At 40.1% G+C, this 25,192-nt stretch overlaps 1 protein-coding gene across 9 annotated transcripts in view; it reads right to left on the reverse strand.

The window, feature by feature from the left end:
* Positions 1-24,961, reverse strand: part of TPST1 (tyrosylprotein sulfotransferase 1) — a 32,311-nt gene extending 7,350 nt beyond the window's left edge. For 7 of the 9 annotated variants that reach the window (XM_068415540.1, XM_068415537.1, XM_068415536.1 and 4 more), the window contains exons 1-3: positions 24,237-24,397; positions 14,905-15,847; positions 7,654-7,852 (exon numbers count right to left, since the gene is read on the reverse strand). In XM_068415540.1, the coding sequence (XP_068271641.1) occupies positions 7,654-7,852; positions 14,905-15,749 (1,044 nt within the window). In that variant the 5' untranslated portion in view covers positions 15,750-15,847; positions 24,237-24,397. Of the gene's footprint in view, positions 1-7,653; positions 7,853-14,904; positions 15,848-24,236; positions 24,398-24,832 lie in introns of those variants that run through there. The other 2 variants (XM_068415535.1, XM_068415541.1) reach the window with 2 other exon arrangements.
* Positions 24,962-25,192: the final 231 nt, after the last annotated feature.

Genomic DNA, 25,192 nt, shown 5'->3' on the forward strand with positions numbered 1-25,192 from the left:
CTGGTCAAAAATTCAGCATGTGGCTTACTGGAGCCTAGATATACTATAAATATTTATAAATGAAGGAGAGTCTTTCATATTTTCAGCTTTTAACCAAGCCATTAAAATGCAGGCTGTGTGGTAGAGAGCAGAAATGGAAGTTACAACTCAACAATGTTATTGCACAGAACAACCTAGGCAAGGTTCACAAGAAAAAACAGTAACTTTTATTAGACTAGTGCCGATGCTGGAAGAAACACACACTTCTCCACCTTTTCTGGCAAACCACTGCAGTCATTATCTGGGGATTCCTAAAAACAGTTAATACTGATGATGGTGGTATATTGTGACTGATTCAGAACCAGAGTGACCCAAGCCACATTTCTCTCTCTGGAAGCCTCCTTCTTCCCTTCTCCTGCAATTGTGACTTGGTCTGATTTTTATATTATATATCTCTATATATGTCTGCTCAGAAAACCTTACCATTGTAATGCCCTTTGTAGGATCAGCATTTACTGCTAATAAGCATCAATAGTGGATAGTCAAGAGTATTCATCCATCAGCAATACTAAGGAAAATAATGACACTAATGTTATAGCCTGGAAAGATAAGAAAATGTTTCAGGGCCACTCGATATTATACTCGTATTAAATATCATGATTTACACACCACAATTTACAAAGGCAAATCTAACCAATGACAGGCCCAAGAAGATGAGGTTTAACACACAAGTGTGCCTAATTTTGGTTCAGAACTGGCATTATCTAGAACACTGGTTTTGTCAAGATTGAGACTGCATAGAAACTGGTTTAAAGTAATTCCAAAACCAGTAAGTGGTCCCTTTTGAATCAAAACCCAGGGATCAACTGCAATTCAGAAATTCTAAAAACAATGGCTCCATCTGCAGCCAAAGAAATTAAGAGGTTTCAGATTCAAAATTATTTTCTGACCAATTTCTAAGTCTAAAACACATTATTCAGAGAGTGGCAGCAGAGAGGTAGAAGCGGGACATTGGAATGATTTCCAGTGTGAGCAAGAACTCCGCAAAATTGAGCAGAAATGGTGTTTACCATTTCTAAGGGAATTATTTTGCAAGTCCAAATAGATTTCCAAAGGCGGGGGGGGGAATCTGAAGTCTGTGTCAGTTTGTTGTTCAATGTTGGCAGTATTCAAGCTGCTCTATTAAAAAAACCAAAACACATTCTTATAGCCAAACTAAATGCATATTATTCTCAAAAAGATCAGAAAACAAGTTTCGCATCCAGTCGTCTGAGAAAACCCTTATAAATACACATGGCAAACTTAAGAACAGTAGTGTAACTCAGAAGTATAACCTATAATTCTATTTTTATAGAAGATTAAAGCACTCCTTTTCACCCACTTTCAAGCCTGGTTTAGAAAGAGTCACATTATATTCGTCAGTTCCAGTACACAGAGATAATGGGTCTTTTTGTCTAAAAGTTAGCCTGCAACTAAATGTACTGGGGGTTGGTAGATTTTCAAAACATCAGAGTTACAGAGTACAAAGCTATCAATGTTTAATTATCAAAAAAAAAGAAAAAAAGGTGGGACACTGGCAAAAACAAACCAGAGCCCCTTTCTAGAAGCAATCCTTTACTGCACAGTCCATGAAGGTACCCTCATCTTGCTTCTTCAGCCTTTCCTTAACTTTTAAGGCAGCTCACAAGGCTTACACAATTCTTCACCTCTTTGTTGGAACTGCCAAGAAAGGGGACATCTGAGATGTAAATATTTACCCAGTAGGAACAACACAGAGAGCAAGGTTTTAGACAGGCCTACGAGTGTCTGCCAAAAGGCAGCTTACAACCATTCCGAATTTTGTATCTTGTTTGCTAATAACTCTGTACGCCTTACTAATAATGTATCTGCAGAGTTGGTTTAAAAAAAAAACCATCAGCACCTCTGGAGAAAAACAATGCAGTTGGGAATCCACATGCTGGAAGAAACACCCACTAAAGAGGGTATTAAATTTAAAGTCTGTGCTGTTGGTGGTCACAAGACAGATGAAATAAACCCCCAATTTTTGTTTTAAATATCAGAGAAAACGCCCACAAAGCCAAATGCCTTTATGCTTATGTTAACCGGCATAAATAGAGATGCATGGCCTTTTCTTAAAGCTACTTGAGCAGCCCCTCATTACAGCACCCCTCCACAATCACACATCTTTGACAACACAAGTAATTATTCTCAAGCATTAATACAGATATAATTTGCACCCTTTATCATAGATTGTTTCCGTCTTTAAAACCTCAAATACAAAGTCTTGAAATCATGATTGTCATGGACATCGACTCTTAACAGCAGGAGACATTTCCTCACAATTTAAAACAGGCACAAAACAGGAGTTAATAGAACTCTGTTTTTTCCTCTAGATGTTACTGCAAAAAATACCATCAACAGAACATAAACCAGAGATAGGTAACAGCTTTCAGATGTGATTAGAACCACCCACACATATTTAAACAGTCATGATGAAAACCATAGCTTTTTCTATAGAGTTCTGTACACTTCCGTCTCTCGATCTCTCCAGGGCAAGGAACATAACTTCATGAAGAAGTTAAAAAAAAATGACTGGAATATGTATTCCAAGCGTAGAAATTCATTTAGTGGGAAGCATGTGCCAAAGAAAATCTGATGTAATATGTTACAGATGTGAGAGGAAACCACTTAGCCAATCATAACATAACAATAAGCCAGTTTCTACTGGGCATAAGTCAGAGTCTTGCAGTTATAAGCGGTTCTCCACTTTCAGTATAGTCTGTTAAACTGCTGACATACACTTTTACACAAGCTCACAATATTGATAAGGACGTATCAGACACTCTTCTAACGTGGAGTGATTCTACTTTTGTAATTTATCATGTAGTGACTGCGCTACCAGTTCACACAGCTGAATTATTTGCATTTTCTGCATGATTTGCAGATGAAAACTCCTTTTAGTTACAGGATGTTTATTTTCCTTTATGTTCAGGATGTAGAACTTGTTAAAACTCCGCGGAGAAAAAAATAGTAGTCAGTTATGTATCTATAAGGAAGGGACCCTTGCAATCATTATAATAAAATGAACAGATCAGCAACAGACTTACAAGAAAAACACAAGACAGCACAACTCTGCAGTCCCTGAGTCACTAGAGGTTGCCTCTTGAGGAGGTCACATGCAGAGATGTGCTGAATAGTGCAACACTATTCAGACCTTGTTCTCCCTGCTCTGCATTCCTTAACTGAGACAAGATAAAGTGTCATAAAAGATAATATTGTCAGGCCTAATATAAAACAGATAAACAAAAAGTTAATGGCTTTGTTATTGAAAACATCAGAAAAATCTATTATACTTGTGTCAGATTTGTACTCTACCGGTGTCAGGGACAACACCACATACCACCTGGAGACCAACATAGGAAGAGGTGAAGTTAGCTGCATGCTCTGTTACTTCCTAAAACAAAACTAAAATGACAAACCAAGTACAAACACTGCTTGCGTCTTATTTTTGTGCTGTGCTGCAGGAGCATGGAAAATCAATCTAATCATTTTGGCATCTTTGGCAAGTAAAATTAAAGTGAAAACCCCAAATTTAGGAGAGCGCATTGTTTTCCTTGCATTACCCACAAGCACATAGAAATCCTTCCTCAAGCACTGAACTTTAGCTGGTGAGAATCATCATTTTGTTTCCAGGCTAAAGAAAAAAAAATATTTAAAGCTGTACATATGCAAGTGACCAGCAGAGGGACAGAAAAGAAGGAAAAAGAAAAGCAAGAACAGGACTTAACTGCTCAGAAAGCTTAGGGGGAGTTAACATTTTGCACCATACCAGCCCTTCCTTTCCACTTTTCTCCAGTATTAGCCCTTGCTTTAGGCACCCTTACACTGTTGGTTCTTACCTTAGGGACTAACAGCAACAGCTTTGAAATTGCTGAACAGTATTTTCATTGTTGAGTCTAAGTCTAATTTGGAGTCTTTTCCAAGAAGTGATAGGTTTTGCTCAGTGCAGTTGGAGCAGTGTAGGATAAATGCAGTTCTATAAGCAGCATCTGAGCACAACACTTTAAACTGCAAGATGTCTTTGTTCTAAAGTTGAGAATCTTTTTAAATTATCTTCTACAATGGGGCAATACACAGACTTCTAGTCATAAAATACTGCCCTGTCTGCATTCAAGAGGCTTTTTAGCCATAAGTATGTTTTGCATCCAGGCAAATTTTCCTATTTTCATTCCACTTATCTTTATGATTTTGTATGTGCAGTATAAAAATGCTTTAATCATACAAAACAAAACCTCCGTAACCACAAGAACTGATTTGTTTGGTTTTTAACGTATCTGATAGCAATGAACTAGATGACACACTGTTGTTCCATCTTTAGGTGGAGCCAGAATCTCCCCTGCCAGTAATTTCAGTGGTGTTGGGCTTCCACCCTGTTGTTGCAACTTCTACAATTTAAGCCAGCATTACATAACACCCCAAAAACTAAAAAACTCCTCCCCTCAAACCCACACCAAAAAAATATATATATTTTTTTTTTTTTAAATCAGTCCTTCCCCCTTACTATTGTTTTCTGTTTGCCAGACAGGGGCAACTTCCTTCATCTGAAGAACTAGCTCATGCCATTTTAAACGGACAAAGAAACTACGATGGTATCACAGCAGCAAGTGTCAGATAATGCAACATTAGTCCAGGTTAGTCACTCTCATGGCTTACTATGCTAACACAATACAGCTCAGCTTTAGAAGTCTACACTTTATCCGTTTGCAATGAATAAAATTCAAGTTCTGTGCTCAGTTTAAAGTTCTCAGAGACCATAAATGTAACAGAACAGCTTCCAAACACAAAGTGAAGCAATAAGCAGCTACATGAAAGATTTTTATATATTCTTATTACGTACTGAAGAGTAACTTTGGAAAGATTTTATTTGGATAGCTTCATCTCCAACAATATACCCAGTACAAAACTCTGTGAAAGACTATCCCAGGTGAAGAAATTTAACAACAGAGCAAGAACAAAAGTAGTGCTACAGTAATTTACAAATTCACTGGCTAAGAGTATACAATAGCACACTTAACTTGTAAAGTGCCAGTTCCTAAAGGCTGGAAAAATCTAGATCAAGAAATAATGTTTTAATTTTTTTTTTCAATAAATGCTCTCTTCTCCAAGCTGCAGTAGCAAGAAATAAATTAGCATATGTTCATAGAAGGGCAAGTCCAGAGGGCAACATATGCTATCCCTGATGGGCAAAACTGCCAACACATCACAGTTCACTCTCTCTCCTCCCTGCCACTCCCACTTTCTCCAAACACCTTAAAGTGCTTTGAAATACCTGTTCCCCATCCCCAAATTTAAAAAAAAAAAAAAAAAGCTGTGGGTAAAATAAAACAAAGCGTTTTTCAGAAGTGAGTCAGCTCCCACTGATCACCAACCAGAATATTAAGTTATTTCAAAACTCACTTGACTTAAGGCCAAGCTCCATGGCCAGCATTTTGGCAATTTACCATACAAGCCACACACTGGCCCAGAAGCCTGGCACTTCTAGGGAGGGTGATGAGCCTGCAGAATTAGGCAACCTAAGCAGCAAACTGGTCTGGGCGTTGGGAAGCCTTAAATCCTGAAACCCTAGGAAGTCAGGACATCAACGTTTCCATAGTCAGAGAGAAAGACAGAGGACCCCATGGTCTGAGCAGGGTTTTGCTGGGAACCAGCTGGGAGGAAACAAAGCAAAGTGACTGGGGAGGAATTCAAGCCGTACACTGATTTGAGCCATCATTTTAAACGGCTCCTTGGGGTACAGACATTTTGAAAGCCTCATGTTTCTCCATTTTCAAAGGAATATTGTAAGTTTTGAAGATCAGCCATCTTTATTCCTTTTGCATTTTTGGATTTTAGTCTTAATTCAGGACATCTCCCTCATTTTATCTATACAAACCATATAAGCAAAAGTAATTTTGTTAAAGAACAAGTGACCAGGAAAATATATACTGGGTACTACCATAAATAACAAAATCAAAATGCTATCTTAGGCTTTAAGTAAAACTATTAAATTAAAATAGCAGTCGAAATATTAACAAGTGTTTCATATTTGGATCAGCTATTGTAACAGTAATCTCCAGTTTTTCACAGCTGTTTTTAACATTAGTAAACAAACTAATTGCGCTTCAAAGCCAACTGGTGAAAAAGCCTCAATATATTTTAGCCTTTTAAATTAGGCTTTAATTATTTTTAAAGGTATGCTTGTGGCTTTGTTTATTACCTGCATTTCTCTCTTGCATTTAGAACTGAAAGAGATTTCAAGAAGCCACCCAACAGTAAGTGACTGAAACCCAAACGATTTTTACAACTCAGCCTGAGCTTGCCATGCACAGGTAGAGGCCTCAGAAAAGTCACCATACTGTAAAAACTTATTTAAATTGTATCAGTGAGAGATAACCAACCTTAAATTGTTGCACTACAAAACAAATTTGGATCTGAGTCACTGTTTTATAGTATGCACGGGTAGGTGCGTGAGGATTTAGTTTTCAAGGCTCTGTGAAGTAGTATTGAACACTTATTTTTTTTTTAAAGGGGTTGAATTGAGTGCAGAAAAGTTAGTTTGTTTGTGAGCCTTTTAAGTCAGTCAGTACCAGGAAACCTATAAAATGCTAACCACTACCCCTACCAGAAAACGTGGGTTACCTTTTCCATGCTGAGCTAACAGCTATTGAAATAGTCAACCTGCCATCCTTTAATGCATTGATCAACTGTTTAATCCAAGTTTCCCAGGGAGGGCTTCTAAAAAGAAATAATGCAAAAATGTTTAGAGACTTCACAAAAAGCGATTTTTTTCCCCCATTAGTATCTAGCCCATCAGCGTACCAACTAGTTTTTGTAATATCAGAAGGCTGGTGAAAGACAGTCCTTTTAAATTGTTTAATTCAATTTTTCCAATGATTACTTTCCGGCTGCAGCAAAAGTCACCTTCTTTTAATCCAGTATACATTCTCAAAAGAACAGAAGTAAAGAGTTAATTATTCTTATTTCAAACAATGGTAATGACCTTTTCAATGGATATCTCCAGGGATAAACAGCTGTATAGCCTAACTACTCAAATTCCAACAACATTAAATTCAGACTAAAATCCGTAAGTTTAGGTTAATTAGCACCAGACCTTCCTCCATCTTTTGTTCTTTCTACAAAGGACAGCAAAGAATTGGAAAATCTGACATTTTGATCATCTTGGGCCATTTTCCACGGGTCATTTTTCAAATTCTACCAAGTATTTGGCGTATAATTTTGTGACAGAGCTTCTGCCAACCCTCATGTACGAAAAGCTGAGCTCATTAATCAAGTTTGATGCCCAGGCAAGAAAGCTAGCTTTTTCCCCACTACTAACTAGTTCCTCAGCCATCTGGACAATTCTGAAGAGGTTCAGCTACATACTCCAAAGAACACAGCTCAAGCCTGGGGCTGGGGTAGAGGAAGATGAACCCAACTGAATACAAACAGCAGGAGCCAGACATTCAGTGCTCAAGGTCCCACAGAATTCTTCCTTCTTCCCCGCCGTGGCAAGGAAAATATATTGCTAAGTATCAAAAGGTATTAGAAACAGACTTAAAAAACAAACAAAACACAAGACTCTTCCATTCTATAGCTCACATCCATTTGGTCAGTAATTAAACAAAAATGCCGTACCCTCCTTGTGTTTTCCACAACTTTTTGATCTGGCTTTCCATAATTTGGTGGATTGGCGTACGGATCATAGCCCAGTTTTGCTAGCATGGGTGCAATCACCGGCATATCTTGCAGGACGTCAGCAGGTATCTTCCCAACCCACTTTGACAATGCTTCCACATTGACTGGCTTGATTACTTGGTCAGTAGATCTTTCAACTCTGTGGGAGGAGAAAGAAAGGTTATATTTTGCACTCCGACCAATGCTTGCTTCTTCACGAGCATTAAGACTTTTAGCTTGTTTTGTTGGGGTTTTTTCCTTCTTTCTCTCTCAGAATTTCATGTTTCCACAGAGCTGATGGGAAGTGAAGTGAAGTTTGACTACGTAAGGCTAAAATGAGAACAACCAGTACAACATTAACGCATGCTTTCTGGTTTAGGCTTTCACACAGAATGTGCCGAAGCAAGTTTTGTACATAAAGGCAGCAGTGAAAGCCAAAGTGAAAAGTACACACACACCCCTATATATCAAGCTGTTTTCCCACTGGCATACTCCCACATATGCTGTTTCATTGCTTAAATGCTCTTAAAAGTTGTATTCTAAATCAAAGTCTATGTGCCATTTATCTTCTGTGACTGAATTTTTTTTTTTAAATGAGAGAGAGACCTACGGAAATGACAGAAAGCTATGGACTGCAGAAATATTTTTCATAACCATTCCTTTTACTGATCGAGTGCATAATCATTGCAGTGTCATATATACGGTATTTAGAAAATAGTTGATTTGTTGCTCATTTTATCAACAGTCCTAAAGTCACTTTCATTCTTGCACCCTAGTTTTTGTTGGTTTCTTTTTAAAGGAAGAAATCTGACATCACTTTGTTTTTCCACGTTTCTTTTAGATTAGAAGACATAAAGCTTCTTTCCTGTGTTTATTTCTGAAACAGGCCAGCAGGACTCACAACAGGCTGAGGACCTTAAAACTCTCCAAACTTTCTTCTGAACTGAGAAAAACTGCACACGCATTTTGGATGTCAAGGTTCATCTTTCTTTTAAGGCAGATTAAAAATCAGATGTGTATATACAAGATGGCTAAAGGAATATTTACATCTGCATTGCAAGTAACACCACAAGGTACGCCACAGTATCAGTAGTTCCTGCTGGCTGGCTATACCTGCCCAAAACCTGACGCTGAGCATTCAGCTGTCACATCCACTTGCAGCTATCACCCTTCCTGGGCCTTATTTACATCATATATAGAATTTTGATCTCAAAAAGCTCTACCACCCAGAAAATGAAATGGTTATACTTGAAAGTAACAGTACGAAGTATAACACCAGTACTTCATCCACATGAGATAAAGAAAAGAATGAGAATACTAAGCTTCAAATTAATTCTCAAGCAGCTAATTTTTCAGTTACACAGCAGGCAGAATATGAGAAAACATCTGAGAAAAATAAATGGCAATTTCCTGAAATACTCCCGATAGTTTCTGAGACCAGAAGCTTAAGCTAAAGTCAAATTGCTCTCAAGACTGACATCAGCTTACAAGAGGAACAAGTTTGATTACAGTTATCTAATTAACCTCATGAGTCCAAGAAGAGGCTGAAGTATTGTTGCACATTAGACAGATTAAAGACAGACACAGATTAAATCAATAGCAAAAGGCATCCCATTCAGATGCATACTGTACTGTGCAATGAAAGCCTTCAATTACAAACTATGCATGCATGTCTGCCAGTCATTAACTCCATTTGATCTTAACACCGTTCTTTACCTTGTTACTCTCTTTTACTTGTCATCATAGCTAAAATTCTTCCAGGACAGAGGAAGGAAGTTAGTCATACAATGCTGGAAGGTCAATAACTTAAGTACTTTAAACACAATCAACAAAGAACAGACCAGACAGGGAAATGGTCACCCATGGGGAAACTCTCTTGGCAAGCTGGACCTTCATGGGTTGCTGCAAAAGGTGTTTAATGGAAGCTGATGAGTAAGCACCTGACAAACAAAACACTAAGACAACACCCAGGATTTTCAGCCTTACTCTTTTCATCCACTTTCAGTAGCTCAAACCAAAGGCAGGAACTCAGAATGGGATTTTGGGACCAGGGAGTTGCAGCCCAGTTTCAGCCTTCCTGAAGGCTATTGGCCTGAGATCACAAGTCTGCACAGCAAACTAAGTAGTCTGGGCATTGCCTTTTTGATCCTTCTAATTAGACGATGAGCATCTGACTTCACATCAAATTAGCAAGAAAACAGCTGTTAAGAGTTGAGTTTCAGAATTTCAAAGTGGCAAGGCAGAGGACAAAGCACCACAAGAGTCAGGAGTCTGTAGAACCATGGTGGGTGGGACCTTCCAGTTCAGAAAAATTTGTCACTAGGTGTTTGAAAAGTGTAAGATTTATGGTCCTCTCCCTCTCAGACAGAGCCAGCCAAGTCCAAAATCCCTTCACCAAAACTGTAGATAGACTCAACAGTTTAAAATAAGAGTGATACTGTGAGAACCACGTAATGGGTTTGACTAATCGTTTATTGGAACCCCAAAACACTGGGTGCTATACATCAGTTAGAACCTAAATTAGTACACTTATTAATACCTCGTCCTGAAATAAAAGCACATTTAATGTGTATGTTTTGCCCCACTGGCATTTTAGTCTTTAGCAACAATAAGCTCAGCATGAAACATTTCCTGGTGATTAATACCTGGCAAGAGATAAGTAGGGAACTACATTTAGCTGTTCCTAGGCACTGATTCAAAAATATACTATACCACATTTGCTCTTCTGTTTAAATCCTTTTCTGTCCTTTCAGTTAAGGTGGGAAGAAAAGTAAAACACAATTCTTGGGAAAGATTCTTCAGACCAAAGAACATCGGAAGAGCATGGAAGAAGACAGAGAGGGGATGGGAGGGGAAAAAAAACACCCAAAAACCTAAACAGAGCAAAACAAGGAACCATACCAAGTCTCGGCAAATTAGATTTTGTATGCGTATGGCAAACGCTGCCTGGTCAGTGCTTCCAGGTTCCACTGCAAAACCGCAGGAACAGTTTCAGCTTTGAAAGCAGCTGGTAGCACGGAACACAGGACTAACCTCAAATACTACATCTGTACTAGAATCGAATTAAAGGTATGTATTAAAAATAGTATATTCTGAAGTAATTTTGCCTAGACAGCTATTTCATAATAAGCCGAGAAAATTGCTATAAAAGGGTTGACATTTCTTTGCATCAGTGGTCACCACAGCTGGTTTCAGTTAGGAGGCAAATGCCAGAGCTATATTAACAATACTAGTTATAGCATGTAGTCCTGCCATAATACATTCCTTGAACAGCCACGTTGGCAGTTACTTCAAACCACAGAAGGTTTCCTGCTACTACAAATGCTGTGGTGCACATCCTTAAAACCCTTGCAGTGTTTCTTCTTGCAGCTGGATAAAAACCAAAATAAGGGGTGAAAATACTAAGTAAAATAGAACAATGATGAGGCTAGGGCTGCACCAGCAACAGAAAAAGCACAGATTACTAAGCAAATGCAGGAGAAGAGAGTAAGGCAGCCAACAGTTTCCTCAAATCAAGCAGCCAGGGGAACATACGAAGTCAGAATCTTAAATACAGACTGTCTAGTACCTAATATTGTTATTAACAGACTATTGCATAAGACTTTCTGAGCCTGGAATAGGAGAAAAATGAAATCAGCTCACTGCCTGAAGATGCTGCAAGCCATCGGGTGACTAGCTCATCTCTGGAAGAGAAACAGCCTGCACACACAATTTAACTCTATATACAACTGAAAATGAAACATCTTACACTTACCTAGAGCCTCATTCATCTGCTACAGATTTCATTTGACATAGTAAATTTTGATTTCAGATGTGTTAAAAGTATATTCTTAAACATTCGCTTTCTGTTACTGAGTAATAACATCATTATAAAGATCTTTTAGTAATACTGTGATCTCTTTCTCAAAGTGTTTTTAAATATTTCAAGACAACAGACTCTTGTCAGATTTCTTTTCAAAAACTCTCCAACAGTTAAAACAGCTCCAGGCATCTTACGTTGGACCTGACTTGAGCAGGCGTCGTGCCTCTGAAGTGGATACCTTTAAGACTTTCAGACAGGCTCAGTAAGTGGAAGATGATTGAGGCAGGTTTCTCTGCTCATTTCCTTAAATCTTTACACAATATCAGCCTTTGCAGGTTATAATCATTGCTCATTCTTTGACTTCAGAGGTTTTCGATCCTACCTATTACTTTGCAGGCAACTAGGGAACTAATTTTATCTAGATCTTCATACTCTCCCTGCTATGCTACACAGGCTAGGCCCATGTGGTGGTATCTTTTAAATGAATATCACATTTCAATACAGATGATTTGGTACTTGTGATACTCTCCTCCTGCCAGTAAAAACTGTAATATAATTTGAGATTTCTGATTTCAACATACTATTATGAAACAGCCTGAAGCACGTGGTACCAGGCATGTGGGAAATTAAAGCTCTGTGAGAAGACAGCGTTGCAATAGACAGCAGCGTTTTGAATTTCTTTAGATTATCTCTGAAGTGCTCTTCAGCACCGTCCCTTTGGATGGTCAGGTGGGAGAAAGATGCTAATCTGAATATGGAGCTCCACTGCTCCGGACTCTGTTGTTTCAGCTGAGAGAACACAGTATTCACTCTGTGAAGAGCACTCTCCTGTAAGCCTGAAGAGAAATTCTAACTCATAAGAGAACAACATTGGCTAGAACCCAACCCAGAACTTAACAGCCACGCACACCCAAGGCCATAAAGAATTTTGCTGCAGCTGAGAACAAGCCAAATGCAACTTGATAGAAGGAAAACAAAGTCTAATGCAAGGTATATTTTGTTCAGCTGTCAAAATTTGCTAACCTGTCTGTGGCAGACTCTAAAGCTCTCAGTGAACTACCTAGCAAGCATCTTTTCAAAGAGTAATTTTTCTGGGCAGTTACCCCCTGCTCTGGGCACGGACCCCCCCCACAGGCAGCTGTCCCTGTCCACAGCACCCTGCTGCACACGAGAGGGCACGGAGCACCCGGGGATGCCAAAAGCAGGAGGTTTTAACTGGTACAAGGAAGTAAAATTGGGGAATCTCAAGCTCCCCCTGCACAATTTCAATTAGCATCATATAAATACACACAACAGACATCCCAGTTAGAGAATTTCATATTCACTGTTTTTTCCGCAGGCCCCAAAAGACTGAGTCACTGAAATCATTATCAAATTATAAAGGTCTCTTGCAACTGAAAAACAAATCTCGCCATATATTTCAAGGGTATTTGATTAGATAAACACCACAGACACAACAGTCATAAACCATTATTTTTCCACTATTGCCAAAGCCTTCTGAAATAATAAATTACTTTTGCATATCATCTCATGAGAGATAAAGGCATAAATAATTCCATGACCAGCTTGAATTGAGGGTCACAAGAATACTTCCGTACTCATTTGTCTTAAATTTGAAAGTTTGATTAAAAAATAATCATAAAGCCACATCTTTCAACAACCCATTTTCTTAGTTTTTAGAGACACGAATAAGTATTCTCAACTCCTCACATCCCATTCCACCAGATTTAGCACAAAATATTACTTGAAACTGTATGAATTCAGTAAGGCTACTGGCTTTTAAAGTATAGAGGTCCATTAATTTTTAAAAACGCTTATCTGGAAGCTGTAAGGTAGTAATATTTTACTAGAAATGGCATTATGCATAGTTCTTTTTACAGGACACTTAACAGGAATTGGCAACCAGCTCTTGATGTCAGTAAAAGTGAGTTTACTCCCCCCTCGGCTGCCACGGTGAAGCAGTAACATGATACAGGTAACTAAAGAGAAGGTCACATAGAGATACAGCTTGCAGAGACGTACAACAGTACACTGCTTCAGGTTAACAATATCAGAAGGCTTTAATCTGCTAACGAACAATACTGCAAAAAAAGGGGGGATGCCTTCTTGATAGCTCTACGAAGAGAGTGGTGGTGGCTGTGTTTCTTCGGTGGGAATGGTGATACAAAACCTCCAGACTGTACATTCATAACCATCATGTGAGTTTTAAGTTCTCTTTGTAGCTGCTGACTAATAATTCTATGATTTGCCTTAAATCATATTCCCCTACAATATATTAGAAAAGCCACACAAGTCACTTCCCTAGGCATTAAATAAACAAAATCTCCCAATTTTTATTTCTCAAAACTGTAGTTTAAAAAAATGAAATCACTCTGCATTCAACAGTTTGACATGTCTCTACCCAGCCCACACTGCCTGCTGTGCAAGGTGCCTCTGTTACTCAGCAGCACTTGGCCAGTGATGAATATCCAAAAAACATAAGCCAAGGAATTTAATGGGCATGCCTTGCTGCTGGAATAGGGCTTTTTAATCAATATTTTAGACACTTAAACAAGACAATCTGCTAGATGTATCTGTGTAAAAAAAAAGGAAGAAGAGCGATTCAAGCATTCATACCTTTCCCCCACATAAAGACAAGCCGGCTTCCATATCTCAGAAACTCTGCTGTAAATAATGGCCAAGAAACCAAAAGAAGAGTAGTTTAACTGGAGAATTAACTAGCTTCCCCCCTCCACACACTTTCACAATACCTATCTAGGTTTTCTAAGCTGAGCTGGATTTTGGTTTCTGAAAGGAGCTAGGTCAGGTGCACAGATGGCATGACAGAACACAGAGATTTGCTTACAACAAGGTTAACTTTATTCAAAATGCTTGTCCTTTTAGGAGCACACGCCAACAGAAAAGCACGCCAATTTTGCTTTCTATTTTGTTGGAGCGGTTTCTCAAGTTTCCTGGAAGAGTATGTTCTTGGCAAATAGAACTCAAAGGCCCTTCTTGCATTGACAACAATACTTAAGTTCCTGAAATCAAATGGGTGATCTTGCTAGGATGAATAACACCTGTCTAGATAAAACAGCCCAGCTTTATTTGGGGGCACAGGGAAAAGCAAAGCTATACTGGAAGAAAGGCTGATACTAGATATCCAAATTCAAGTTAGACTGCCCATTAGTTAAAGCTCACTCATGTGCTCCGCACACAGGACAATTGTTTAGTGGGAGCAATCCGAGACTGCAAATTGTTAGTTAACAATCATTCTTACTTTCCAGACAATCTGCATCACAAATCACCTTCCCGAGACATCATTAGCGACTTAAAAACTGAAACCAAGTTATGAGTAGTCTTTTATCCACAGACCGTACTATTTTACCTCTTAGAACAATACAAGGTAAAGGAGGAATGCTCATACTCACTTTGAAAGAGAAACACCCCCTGCTTTTCCAATCATTTCTTCATGGTGCAGCACTGCTTGGTTCCATGGGATGCGAAGAAACTTTAAGAGAGTTCTCATCCATCTTTCAGGATGCAATACAAGTTGTTCATAATGGACCAGCATACATCTTTCAAAACCAACCTCCATACACTGGTTATACATAGTTTCTATAGCACGATTCCACTTGGTCAAGCAGTCCCTGTAGCTGTTAAGGTCAAACCCAGCTATTGTGACTTTTCTAGATATCATGGAATGCACAGATGCACGACCATCCCGTACCATTAGAAGAAATTTGGCATTGGGGAAAATTCTAGCAAGATAAGTTAAGGATTTTAAAGCAAAAGGATCTTTGTTACACAAATACGGAGCAGGCTCTCCATGTTTCACAATGATTTCCAATAAAAATGCTTGCATGGCTGAGTCCAGAACCTCATCTGTGACTCCAGCTTCATCCAGTCGGATCTTCTCTTTGCTTGATCTAGCCCACATCTGCTTAACTGCCAGAATTCGTGGGATTACCCTCGTCTCTTCTCCGCATCGAACATCCGGATGGGCATCAAGCATGGCACGCATTAAGGTAGTGCCACTTCGAGGTACTCCTCCAATAAATATTAAAGGCATGTCTTTGTTGTAAGCAAAGGTTTTGTTTGCATTTACATCGGAAGCAGTTCTTACTGTGCTTCTCACATTTTCCATCCTCACAGGCTGGCTGCGTTCTTCTATTCGATGGTGACACTCCATAGCGTGTTGGCCCAAATAAAACACTGTCACTGAACTGATCACCAGACATGCCAATAGCAAGTTCTGTTTGAGTTTTCCAACCATTTTGATAAAGACCGTCACTCAAAATAAAGAGACCTTCTATTTCAAATTATCTTCTAGTTCACATGCCATGGGAATCCTAATCCAAAATAAATTAAGGTCTGGCGAGGGGGGAAAAAAAAAATAAAAAAAATTTAGAACTTTGTTAAGAACTACTGTGATAAATAACAACAGAAACACCCAACAGCATTCAATAAAACTATTATCTCCTGGCGTTGCGTTAAGACCAGTAAATGCAAAGTCTAAACACAATCATCCCATAATAAAAAGCCTTTTTGTTTACCCATAGAAGCAACACAAAACAAGATTCATAACTACAATTACTATTTATATAGTAGTTCTCTGGTACATTTTAACAACATATTTCACAGAATTCTACCACTGGATAGCTCCTGTTAAACTTTACAGTCAAGCAAAGACATTATTTATATGGGACTCTACACATTAAAAAAGTAATTATTAAGAAGCCATTCTTCTTTACTAAGGGAGGTTTTACAGCAGAAAAATACAAAAAAACCCCCGACTTCTCTGAGCTCAAGTCACCCAGATAAAAGAAATGAACAAGACACCCCACACAAATCACATTAGAAATCACAGAAGAATTTAAGTATTAGAATAACTCTGGCTTGCTGAACAGACGGTAGCAGTATCCTGCTCATTGCCACATTTTCACGTAACTACATTATCTCCTGTTTTGCTTGAAATGCTCTATTTACTTCACAAGATACAAGATGATAGTAAAAAAAAGTTTCACAGTTCAATATCAACACTGAGTGTCCAATTTTTGATCAAGGCCTTCGAGCAATGAAGAAAAATAGTTTGCAGCAGGCAAAGGAAACTTCAATTTTTACTTCAAGGGAAGCTTCGATTAAAGAAGTGTATAGTCATTAAAAATTACAAACACAATCCAGGACTAAAGTTGACCTAAGATCAAAACTAAGATCAGTCTTGATTTAAATAAGAACAACAACAACAACAAAAAAGAATCAATCCATGCTAACTTAAAAATTTTCATCCATCCCAGTATCCAGAGAATACAAAGCAGGATATACAAAAGAAAACTAATGATTTCATCCCAACTTCCTTCTTTATTGTTTTCTTTACCTTAAGTTTTGCCCTTAGAGATATTTCTCTCAAAAAGAACCCCCACTCAAACCCAACATAACCATAATCATTCATTATTCCATTGATTAAAAACCACAAAAACCCACCAACCCTGTCCCCACATCTTATGCAGTGGTTTGAACTCTAGACAAATGTTAGCTGAAATACTAAAAAACTGAATAAATTAGGAAGAAAGAAAAATAGATCCTGTTCTCAATCAGCACCCCAGAGAAAACAGTTAAAGCCTTGCATAATTTTCAGTCATGTAATAAAGCACTGCCAGAATAAAGCATACTGCATTCTACCTTCAAATAAGAAGGTCTGGCTTCCTTTTAAGCAGTGCTGGTAAGCGTGCCCTTTCTTTTAGTCTCTCCTACTTCATCTAGGTAAGTCTGCATTTTTGCTGGTATGACAGCAAGAGTCTTCCCCCTCCAAGATACAATGTTAACACTTCGGAGTTAAGAATCTTAATATATGGTTACTACACAGAAAGGTTTATGGCAAGAAACCATGTAGCAAATCAAAAGTCAACGAAGACCACTATGCTTTACAAAGCACCATGGCAGCCCACATGAATGAAGTTTACTGTTATAGTCATTTCATATTTATAGCATGGAATAGAAATATATACTGTAAACAAATTTAATTGATGTCATAGTATAATCTTCCTACTGGTTCTACAATATCACATTTAAATTAATCAGTCCATTTTAAACCCTTACAACTATCACAAAAAAAGAGAGAGGCAAATCAAGGACAACCAGTCATCTGTTTTGTGAGGTATCAATAACTTGGCTTTCACTCCACTTTCTAATCCATACTTTAAGCAGTGATGATTACTCTGTGACAGAACAATTTTTTAGTATAACTATTGTTTGAACAAAGTGAATTTTACCACCCCAAAAGCCACCGCTTTTCTCCTGGAAGTTTTTTTTTCCAAATAGGTATGGTACTATTTTCTACAATGATAGTATAATTCAGTATTTGAAAACAAATTAGACATATTAGAATTAAGGGTTTGCACAGCTAACACATCTATTACTAAATATTTTATATACATGCTTTTTTTAATTCTAAAAGTTATTTACCCAAGCTGTAACAAAAGGAGATTAAGTCTGAAACCCCAAGATACACAAAATAAAACCAAGTTTTTCATTAATATTTTTTTCAGTTACGATTCTTAAAATTGCATTATTAAAAGTAATTTTCTTTTTTACAGATGAGAAGAGAAACAAAAACTATATTAGATGACTTCTGGACACGCATGCAAGTCTGAACAACTCTTTTAGATATAAACAAAAGATTTAAAATCTGTCTGCTGAATTCCAGTGTAGACACTTAGGAGAAGGACTAAGAATATATCGTGACTGACAGTGAATACCAGTGGGTTATATCCATCACTGGCTTAGATAAATCTGCTACTCTGCTGCCTGGATGAGTTGATCTGCTCATGCCAACCTGTACACTGTATCTTTATTTTTTCTGTTAGTAACAGTTAAGGTACAGACAGTTGTTTTACCTGTGTTCTGTTGTTCAACAGCTTTGGATTGTCAGATAAGGTAGGCTGAAAATGGACTCTTCCTCTCAAAATTCAAATGAAATTAGTATCTAATTGACATTTTGAATAAGAGCTTGCTTTTCAGAGCTGAAATAACTCACTGAACAGTATGAATCACAGATGCTTTTAATTGTAAGGAGCTCAGAGTACTGAGGTACCGCCAACATTTTAAATGACTGGCTTCCTCAGAGCTTTTCCATCTCTGTCAGCAATACACCACATCCCTGAATGAAGAACGTGCTTACGCCTACTCTCTACCCCCTCTCCACAACATTATCCACTTAACCTTTTCCTCCACGCAAAGCCAGTCACCAACTCAGAAACTCTCCAGTCACCATCCGAGTGAGACTCTCTGGACCTGTCCCCCACCAGACCGCTGGCCTTCACAAACTGGTCAGCAGTAGCAGGCAGTTGAAGATTCTGCTGCAACTCTTAGTGGGCAACAAGCACCTCGCACTTCGCAGTCCCTGTTCTACGAGGCTGTGCAACCAGACAGCAGAGCACAGAGTTCCCATTTAGTGCCAGAACAGCGCAGGGGCAGAAGAAGGGAGGAAGGGAATTCCTCCCGCAGGCATCTGTCACAGCGGTATTTTTCTCCTGCAGCGCATCCAAGAGCCAGTCGCTGAGCTGTGAGAGAATGTCTTGCCCCCCTCACACTAACAAAGCTTATTCCAATCAACAGTTGTCACAATACTACACTCAAAGTTCAGCTTAATAGTTTTCATTTCCAAAATTAAATTGGAATCATAACCTAAGAGTCGTAACTCTTACCAGAACAGCACCCTTATAATCAGTTCATCCTCTGTAACAAGTTTCATTCTACTTACATACCTCTCCTTGCTGAAGAGCTGGCTTTAACTATACCTAAAATATCTGGACATTAAAAGGAACAAAATCCCAGAAATTTAAGTAGAGGTCATCTGAACAATGCTCAAAGAAAGAAATCATTCAGTAAATACTTCCATAGCATCAAAAAGCACAAAGTCTCTCTCCTGAACAGATTCCACATGAATGCCTAACTTTCCAATAAGGAAGGGAAACTGTTCTGCTTAAAACTAGCCAGTAGTACACAGAATCTCTTTAAATGCTTTAGATACAGTAAAGATTTAGTTAAAAGTCAGTACTCATTTGAGAGAAGAGTTAACACAACAGAAACAGTATTTGGCCACAGAACACATAAGACCTGCAAATATTTACACTTCATACAATCCCTAACATTAGTCAGTTTAAATAAATTCCATAAAACTCATTTCCTCAAATAAACCCCCACAAAACACACACCAAAAAAAAAACCAAACCCTTCACAAAAATCTTCATCTTCTCAACTAAAAACTACTCCTTGAAGACACTATTGTTTCCCAAATGCAAAAGTTCAGTAGCTGATCACTAGAGAAAAACATATCAAGACTGACTGAGCGTATCAACTGTTTGATCATTTATATTAGGATAGCACTTTAGGAAAAAAACCCCACAAACCAAACAAGCCAAAACCAGCATCAGCTTTCAGAACTAAGCTGAAGAACAAGCAGCACCGGCGGACAGCCTGTTGACTGAAGGCTGAAATCCTCACTTCACAGGTTGGGGAAGGCAGAATGACGACTCACTCTCAGCACAATTCCAGCTGTGAATGCAAATACACGTTGCAGTCCGTGAGTAGGTTTCCTAAATTCCTGGAAGTATTGTCCACTCACGTACAAAACCCAAAACCCATCTGCGTGACCAAAAAAACCTCACACCGGTTAACCACAAATACTTTCATTTAATGCAGTATTTTTTTTAATATGTTCAAAGATGCCAAAGGTTGAAAGCCCATAAAGAGCTAGTATTAAGCTGTCCTACAACTTCCTCTGCTCACTGCTTTCTTGCCTGGAAGCAATACCTGGAGCATGCAACTGCCATAAACTATGGCAAGACCAGGGCTTTGTATGTCAGGAAACCAACAGAGGAGCAGTCAGAATCAGCACCTCTCAGCAAGCTAATTTATTCTACAAGCCAAACTCCCTTCTGCGCATGAAGTTACATACAAAGCTCTCTGGGACAAGTATGACACATGAAAGTCACTGCCCTTCTAGCAGCTTGCAAACAAACCCCACCTTCTCCCTCCTCAACATGAGTAAGCGCTCTGGATCACATCTGTCAACCTGAAGGATTATCAAAAGTCATTAATGTTCTGCTGTTAAGAGCAACTAAATTGACAGCATTTAAAAATCACAGCAAGGCAATCAGCAATCAATCCCTTGTCAGCATTTAATTAGAGCTTTGAAAAATTGTGGTTTTATACACTGTGACCTGAGAAGGGCAAACTACCTCTCCACCTAAAAACATAGACAACTCTTAATAAAAAAAACCCTAACCAAACAACAACCTAAAAACCCCTAAATAACAACAAAAAAACCTACAAAAAAACCCCAGACAACACCCAAAATAAACACAGACCCCGCCCCAGACAACACAGTCATAAGTTGAGGAAGTTGAAGATGACTACAATGCTAGAGAAGGCCTTTAGCAGCAACAGTTTCAAATGACAGACTAAAACGAATTCCTAGAAAAATTTAAGTGTTACTCAAAAAGAGACAAAGTCAGGATCTACAGCTTTCAGTACAAGGAAATGCAGCTAAGCAGAAGTGTACATAGCTGAATTTTATTCCCAGAAAAGTCAGACCTATGAGTCAGCCACAAGAAGATGTTTGCAAAGCAAAATGACTGCTTTGTTTCCTTCTTCGGCACACACTAATTCTCTCTCCCTCCCCCTACATGCAGCAGGTCAAGACCTTTTTTACTCAAGTTCATCCAAAAAATGTTGAAGATTTTTAGCTTAGTCAAGAGGCGAGTCATTCATTTGTATTTTGTTAGAACAGTTTAGGTTTTGCTGTTGTTTAAAGCATTCCCTGCCAGGGGAAAGAAGATGATCCATTACCGCCCAGTAATAATCAATCCGCATAAGCTCTAGAGCTCAGTCTTTCACTTTGGAGGCTGGAAAGAGCCATGACCACCTCCCTCCTCATGTTAAACCGGGCAGCTTTTTCCAAAGCTGAACTGATAGCACAGCAACACTGGCACTATCCATCTCAAAAAACCCCACATATATATAAAGCATTTTTCAGTGATTAGCTTGTCCTCTGCTTCCATCTCTTGAACTTCTGGCTCAGATTCTGATAACCAGATCTCTTTGTGGAGTATATCTTGTTCCTGCGTCTGCTCAAGTGTTCATCAGTGTTTGACCTCAGCGCTTCTGGAGAACTTCGCCAGGAGGAAAGATCACACTCAGCTCTGTCAACAGGTCACCAGGCTTCATAGGCATCCTTCTCAAAACGCTGTGCTGGAAAGCAGGAGCAAGACAGAGGTGAGAGGAAGAACGCTAGAGTTCATACTGTTGGAAAGTTGTGTTTCCCCTCACACTCTTTTTTACAGTTTACCCTCACGTCCTCCTACCACGTTCCTATGGTTTTCTTTTCCTACTTCGGAGGTCTAATAAATCCCTTATTATGGGGGCTATGACCCCCGCCCCCCCGTAAGGCTTTATGCAGTAGACTCCAAAACACAGACTCCAGAAAGAGAAGATTCTCCCAGATCAGAGATGCTTTCAGATGCACAACCACAGACTACCACACCCAAAGCTTGTGGCACAAATCTGCAGAGAAAATTAATTTTACAGTGGCAAGGTAGCTAAATTGAATGGAAAAAAATCCTAAACTGTTGTTACACATTGTCACTCTCTTCTCTGCTCTTGCCTGTAGAAACAGAAATGAAAATGCTGCTAGGACTTAAAGAAGCAAATGTCAACCATGTCAGTATCTTCCTTGCCTCTTCTTGCACCTTCACTTTTCCTCTGTAAAAATAAATACTGGAAAGGCAGCAGATACTGAGAATTCTCAAGAATCATCTTCAAAACAATATAAATTTAGAAAACTGGAGACAATATATTTCTTAGAGGAAGTCCTATATGAAGCTCAGCAAACAGCCCAAGTAAGAAGCCCTTGCATACAATGTTAGTCTTCCAGCAGTCCTAAACAACAGTTAAAGAAAGGAATTCCATAAAACTTTTCCTTCACTGAGCTGGTTTGTTTCTGGTTGTTCATGTTTGTTCACCACAAAGAAGATTGCATAGGACAGCCAACAGTTACATGATAATGGTATAGCACACCACCAAGGAACACGACTGAAGCATTCACAGTACACCACTTCCAGAAGCTATCCAAACCGTCGTAGGCTCATTTAGAAGATTGTTCCAGAAATCATTTAAGTATTCGAGAACACTTTTATGCCTTCAAAGCGGCGTTTGCACACTCACCTTAATGATTTCCCCAAAGACCAGATATCATGTACTGCCAGTCACGTAACAGAATCTGAGAGACGAACATCAAAGCACAGCACAAGCAAGCAAACCCCAAGCAAATACTGAGCAAAGCTAGAAATAAAAATCAAGCAGCCTTGAGTACTAAGTCCATCTTTAGCTTTTTAAGTCATTGTGGCTCTCAAGCCCTGCAGCTGTTTTCTCTAGATTTCTCCCCCCATTAGTTTTACAGTAAAAAAAGATGATAAAATAGAATGAGCAATTTTTATTCACCTCCACAAAGAAATAAGCAATTAAGTCACCTGGGATGAAAGACAGCCAACTAGAGGTAGTGAAGCCTGTCTTCATGCAGAGCAGTCTGACAAGTCGAATGACAGGACAAAGTTGGACAAAAATAGTATAAGGGAATGCAGATGTGTGGACATCATTCCCTTATAGTTCACACTGTAGGAACATCATTCACACATTTGCATTCCCTTGAACCTACACTTTTGGTTTGGTTTTCTTTTTTTTTGAAATCTAAAGCTCTGAAAAATTGTAAAGGCCAAATTAACCTTCACAGCCATAGACCACTGCTGAATCTGACATTTCCATGTTGAGGAAGACTGCATACAACTATGGAATAATTCCACAATTACTAGTACAATCACATTACAAGGAGTAAAAAAAAAAAAAAGATGTGCTCATAGTTATGCATTTCTCTCATATCGTCAATAAGTAAAAGATGAAGCAAGCTGTACCCTTTCCTTTTACCAGTTAAACTCCTCCCCCCAAAAAAACAGCTTTCTTTATAATCCTCCACGAGACAGATATATAGATATACATAAGAATATATGTGTGTGTGTGTAAAGAGGAATTCAGAAGCAAGAGAAAAATCATACCAGCTCCAAACCAGTTAATAAGGTTACCACAGCACTCAAGATTCAATACTTTTAGGTTTCTCAATATTTAAGACCTCAAAAATGAGCTTAAAGTACAGCTAATTGAAATGTTCTGCTTCGAATGAAAGCAAAGAACTCTATACATTCTGTTTTACCTACATAGATAATACATAGAGCAAATTACCTGGTCAAAAAAGAGTTACCAACATGCTCCCAGTTATGCAAGAATACACAGTATGTGTTAAGTGCTACAGTTGCTGCTGGAGAACAATTCAACAAAAGGAATTGTATTGGCAACACTCAGAGGCTTTGAGCTCTTAAGTTGACTGTTTTTAAAAAAAAAACAAGAAAAAGAGAAGGGGAAAAAAAGTCAGTAGCACAGTAAGAGCAGATGAGCCACTGTTCTGTGCACGTTTATGCGTACTGTGCCTCCCAAGAGGGATTTCAGCACTCCACTACACGATAAGGTACTTCAGAAGAATCAAACTGCTTAATAACACTAAAAAGACACAGGCCTACAAAAATTTGTACAACACGTTTACGATAACGTACGCAAATGGCTTCATCCAGCAACACCACCAGCAAAACCACTTCCAGCTAAGAGAAATATTAGGTCTACTGGTATAGAACTACTCTAAAATGCTCACACGTACCGTGACTACTAAGGGCTGTTTGCAGATATAAACGCAAAGCTAAAGGACTATCCCGGTGGCACTGACCGCAGCGCAGCACCCGCGACACATCCCAGCCGCCGAACAAAGACACCAGAAGCTCCGGGAGCTCCTCAAGCGCCTCAGCCCGCCCGTGCGGAAACTTCCCCATTTACCCGGCTCGGATCCGCCTCGCACCCGGCCACGGCACCGGCGGGCAGCAGCGAGCGGGCCCCGCCGCCCCCGCCGCGCATCCTCGGGCGCTCCCGGCTGCAGCTGCGGGACTCGCGGCGGTGCCCGCACAGCCGAGTGCCCCGGCCAGCGCGGTACGGCCCGGCCCGGCCCGGCTGCCCCGGCCGGCTGCGGAGCCTGAGGGGCGCGGGGACCGCCTCAGGCCGCCGCCACCCCCCAGCCCCGCCGACAAAGGCAACGGCTCTGGCAGCACCGGAGCCGCCCCAGCGCCAGGCGGGGCAGGGCGGAGCACGGCGGCTGCCGGCGGGGCTGCGCCGGGGGTGACGGGGGGGAACGGCCGCGCCCGGGGCCCGCTGCGCCCCGCCGCGCCCCCCGCCTCAGGTGCGCGGCGGGCAGCGGCTCCTCACCTGCGCTGCCGCCGCCCCCGCGCCGCGGCGGCCGCTGCCAGGGCCGGGCTGGAGCCGCGCAGCAGCAGCAGCAGCACTGCTGCCCCTCCTCCGCCGCGGCTCCGCTCCGGCACCATCGCAGTGGGCAGGGGCAGGGACCGGGACCGGGACCGGGACCGGCTGCGCCGCCGCCGCCTCCCTTCAGCCGCGCGGCTGCGGCTGCCATGGAAATCACAACCACGCCCTGATTGGTCGCGGGCCTCGATGTGTCGCGAGACGCGGTTGGGCCGGCTCTGAAGATTGACAGCTGCGGGGGCGGGGCCGGAGCCGTTAACCCCTGCGGGCACGGCGGGAAACATCTGGAGCGCACAGCTGGAGCCG

The sequence above is a fragment of the Nyctibius grandis genome, chromosome 18 (assembly GCF_013368605.1).
Source record: "Nyctibius grandis isolate bNycGra1 chromosome 18, bNycGra1.pri, whole genome shotgun sequence".
NCBI classification, from domain to species: domain Eukaryota; kingdom Metazoa; phylum Chordata; class Aves; order Nyctibiiformes; family Nyctibiidae; genus Nyctibius; species Nyctibius grandis.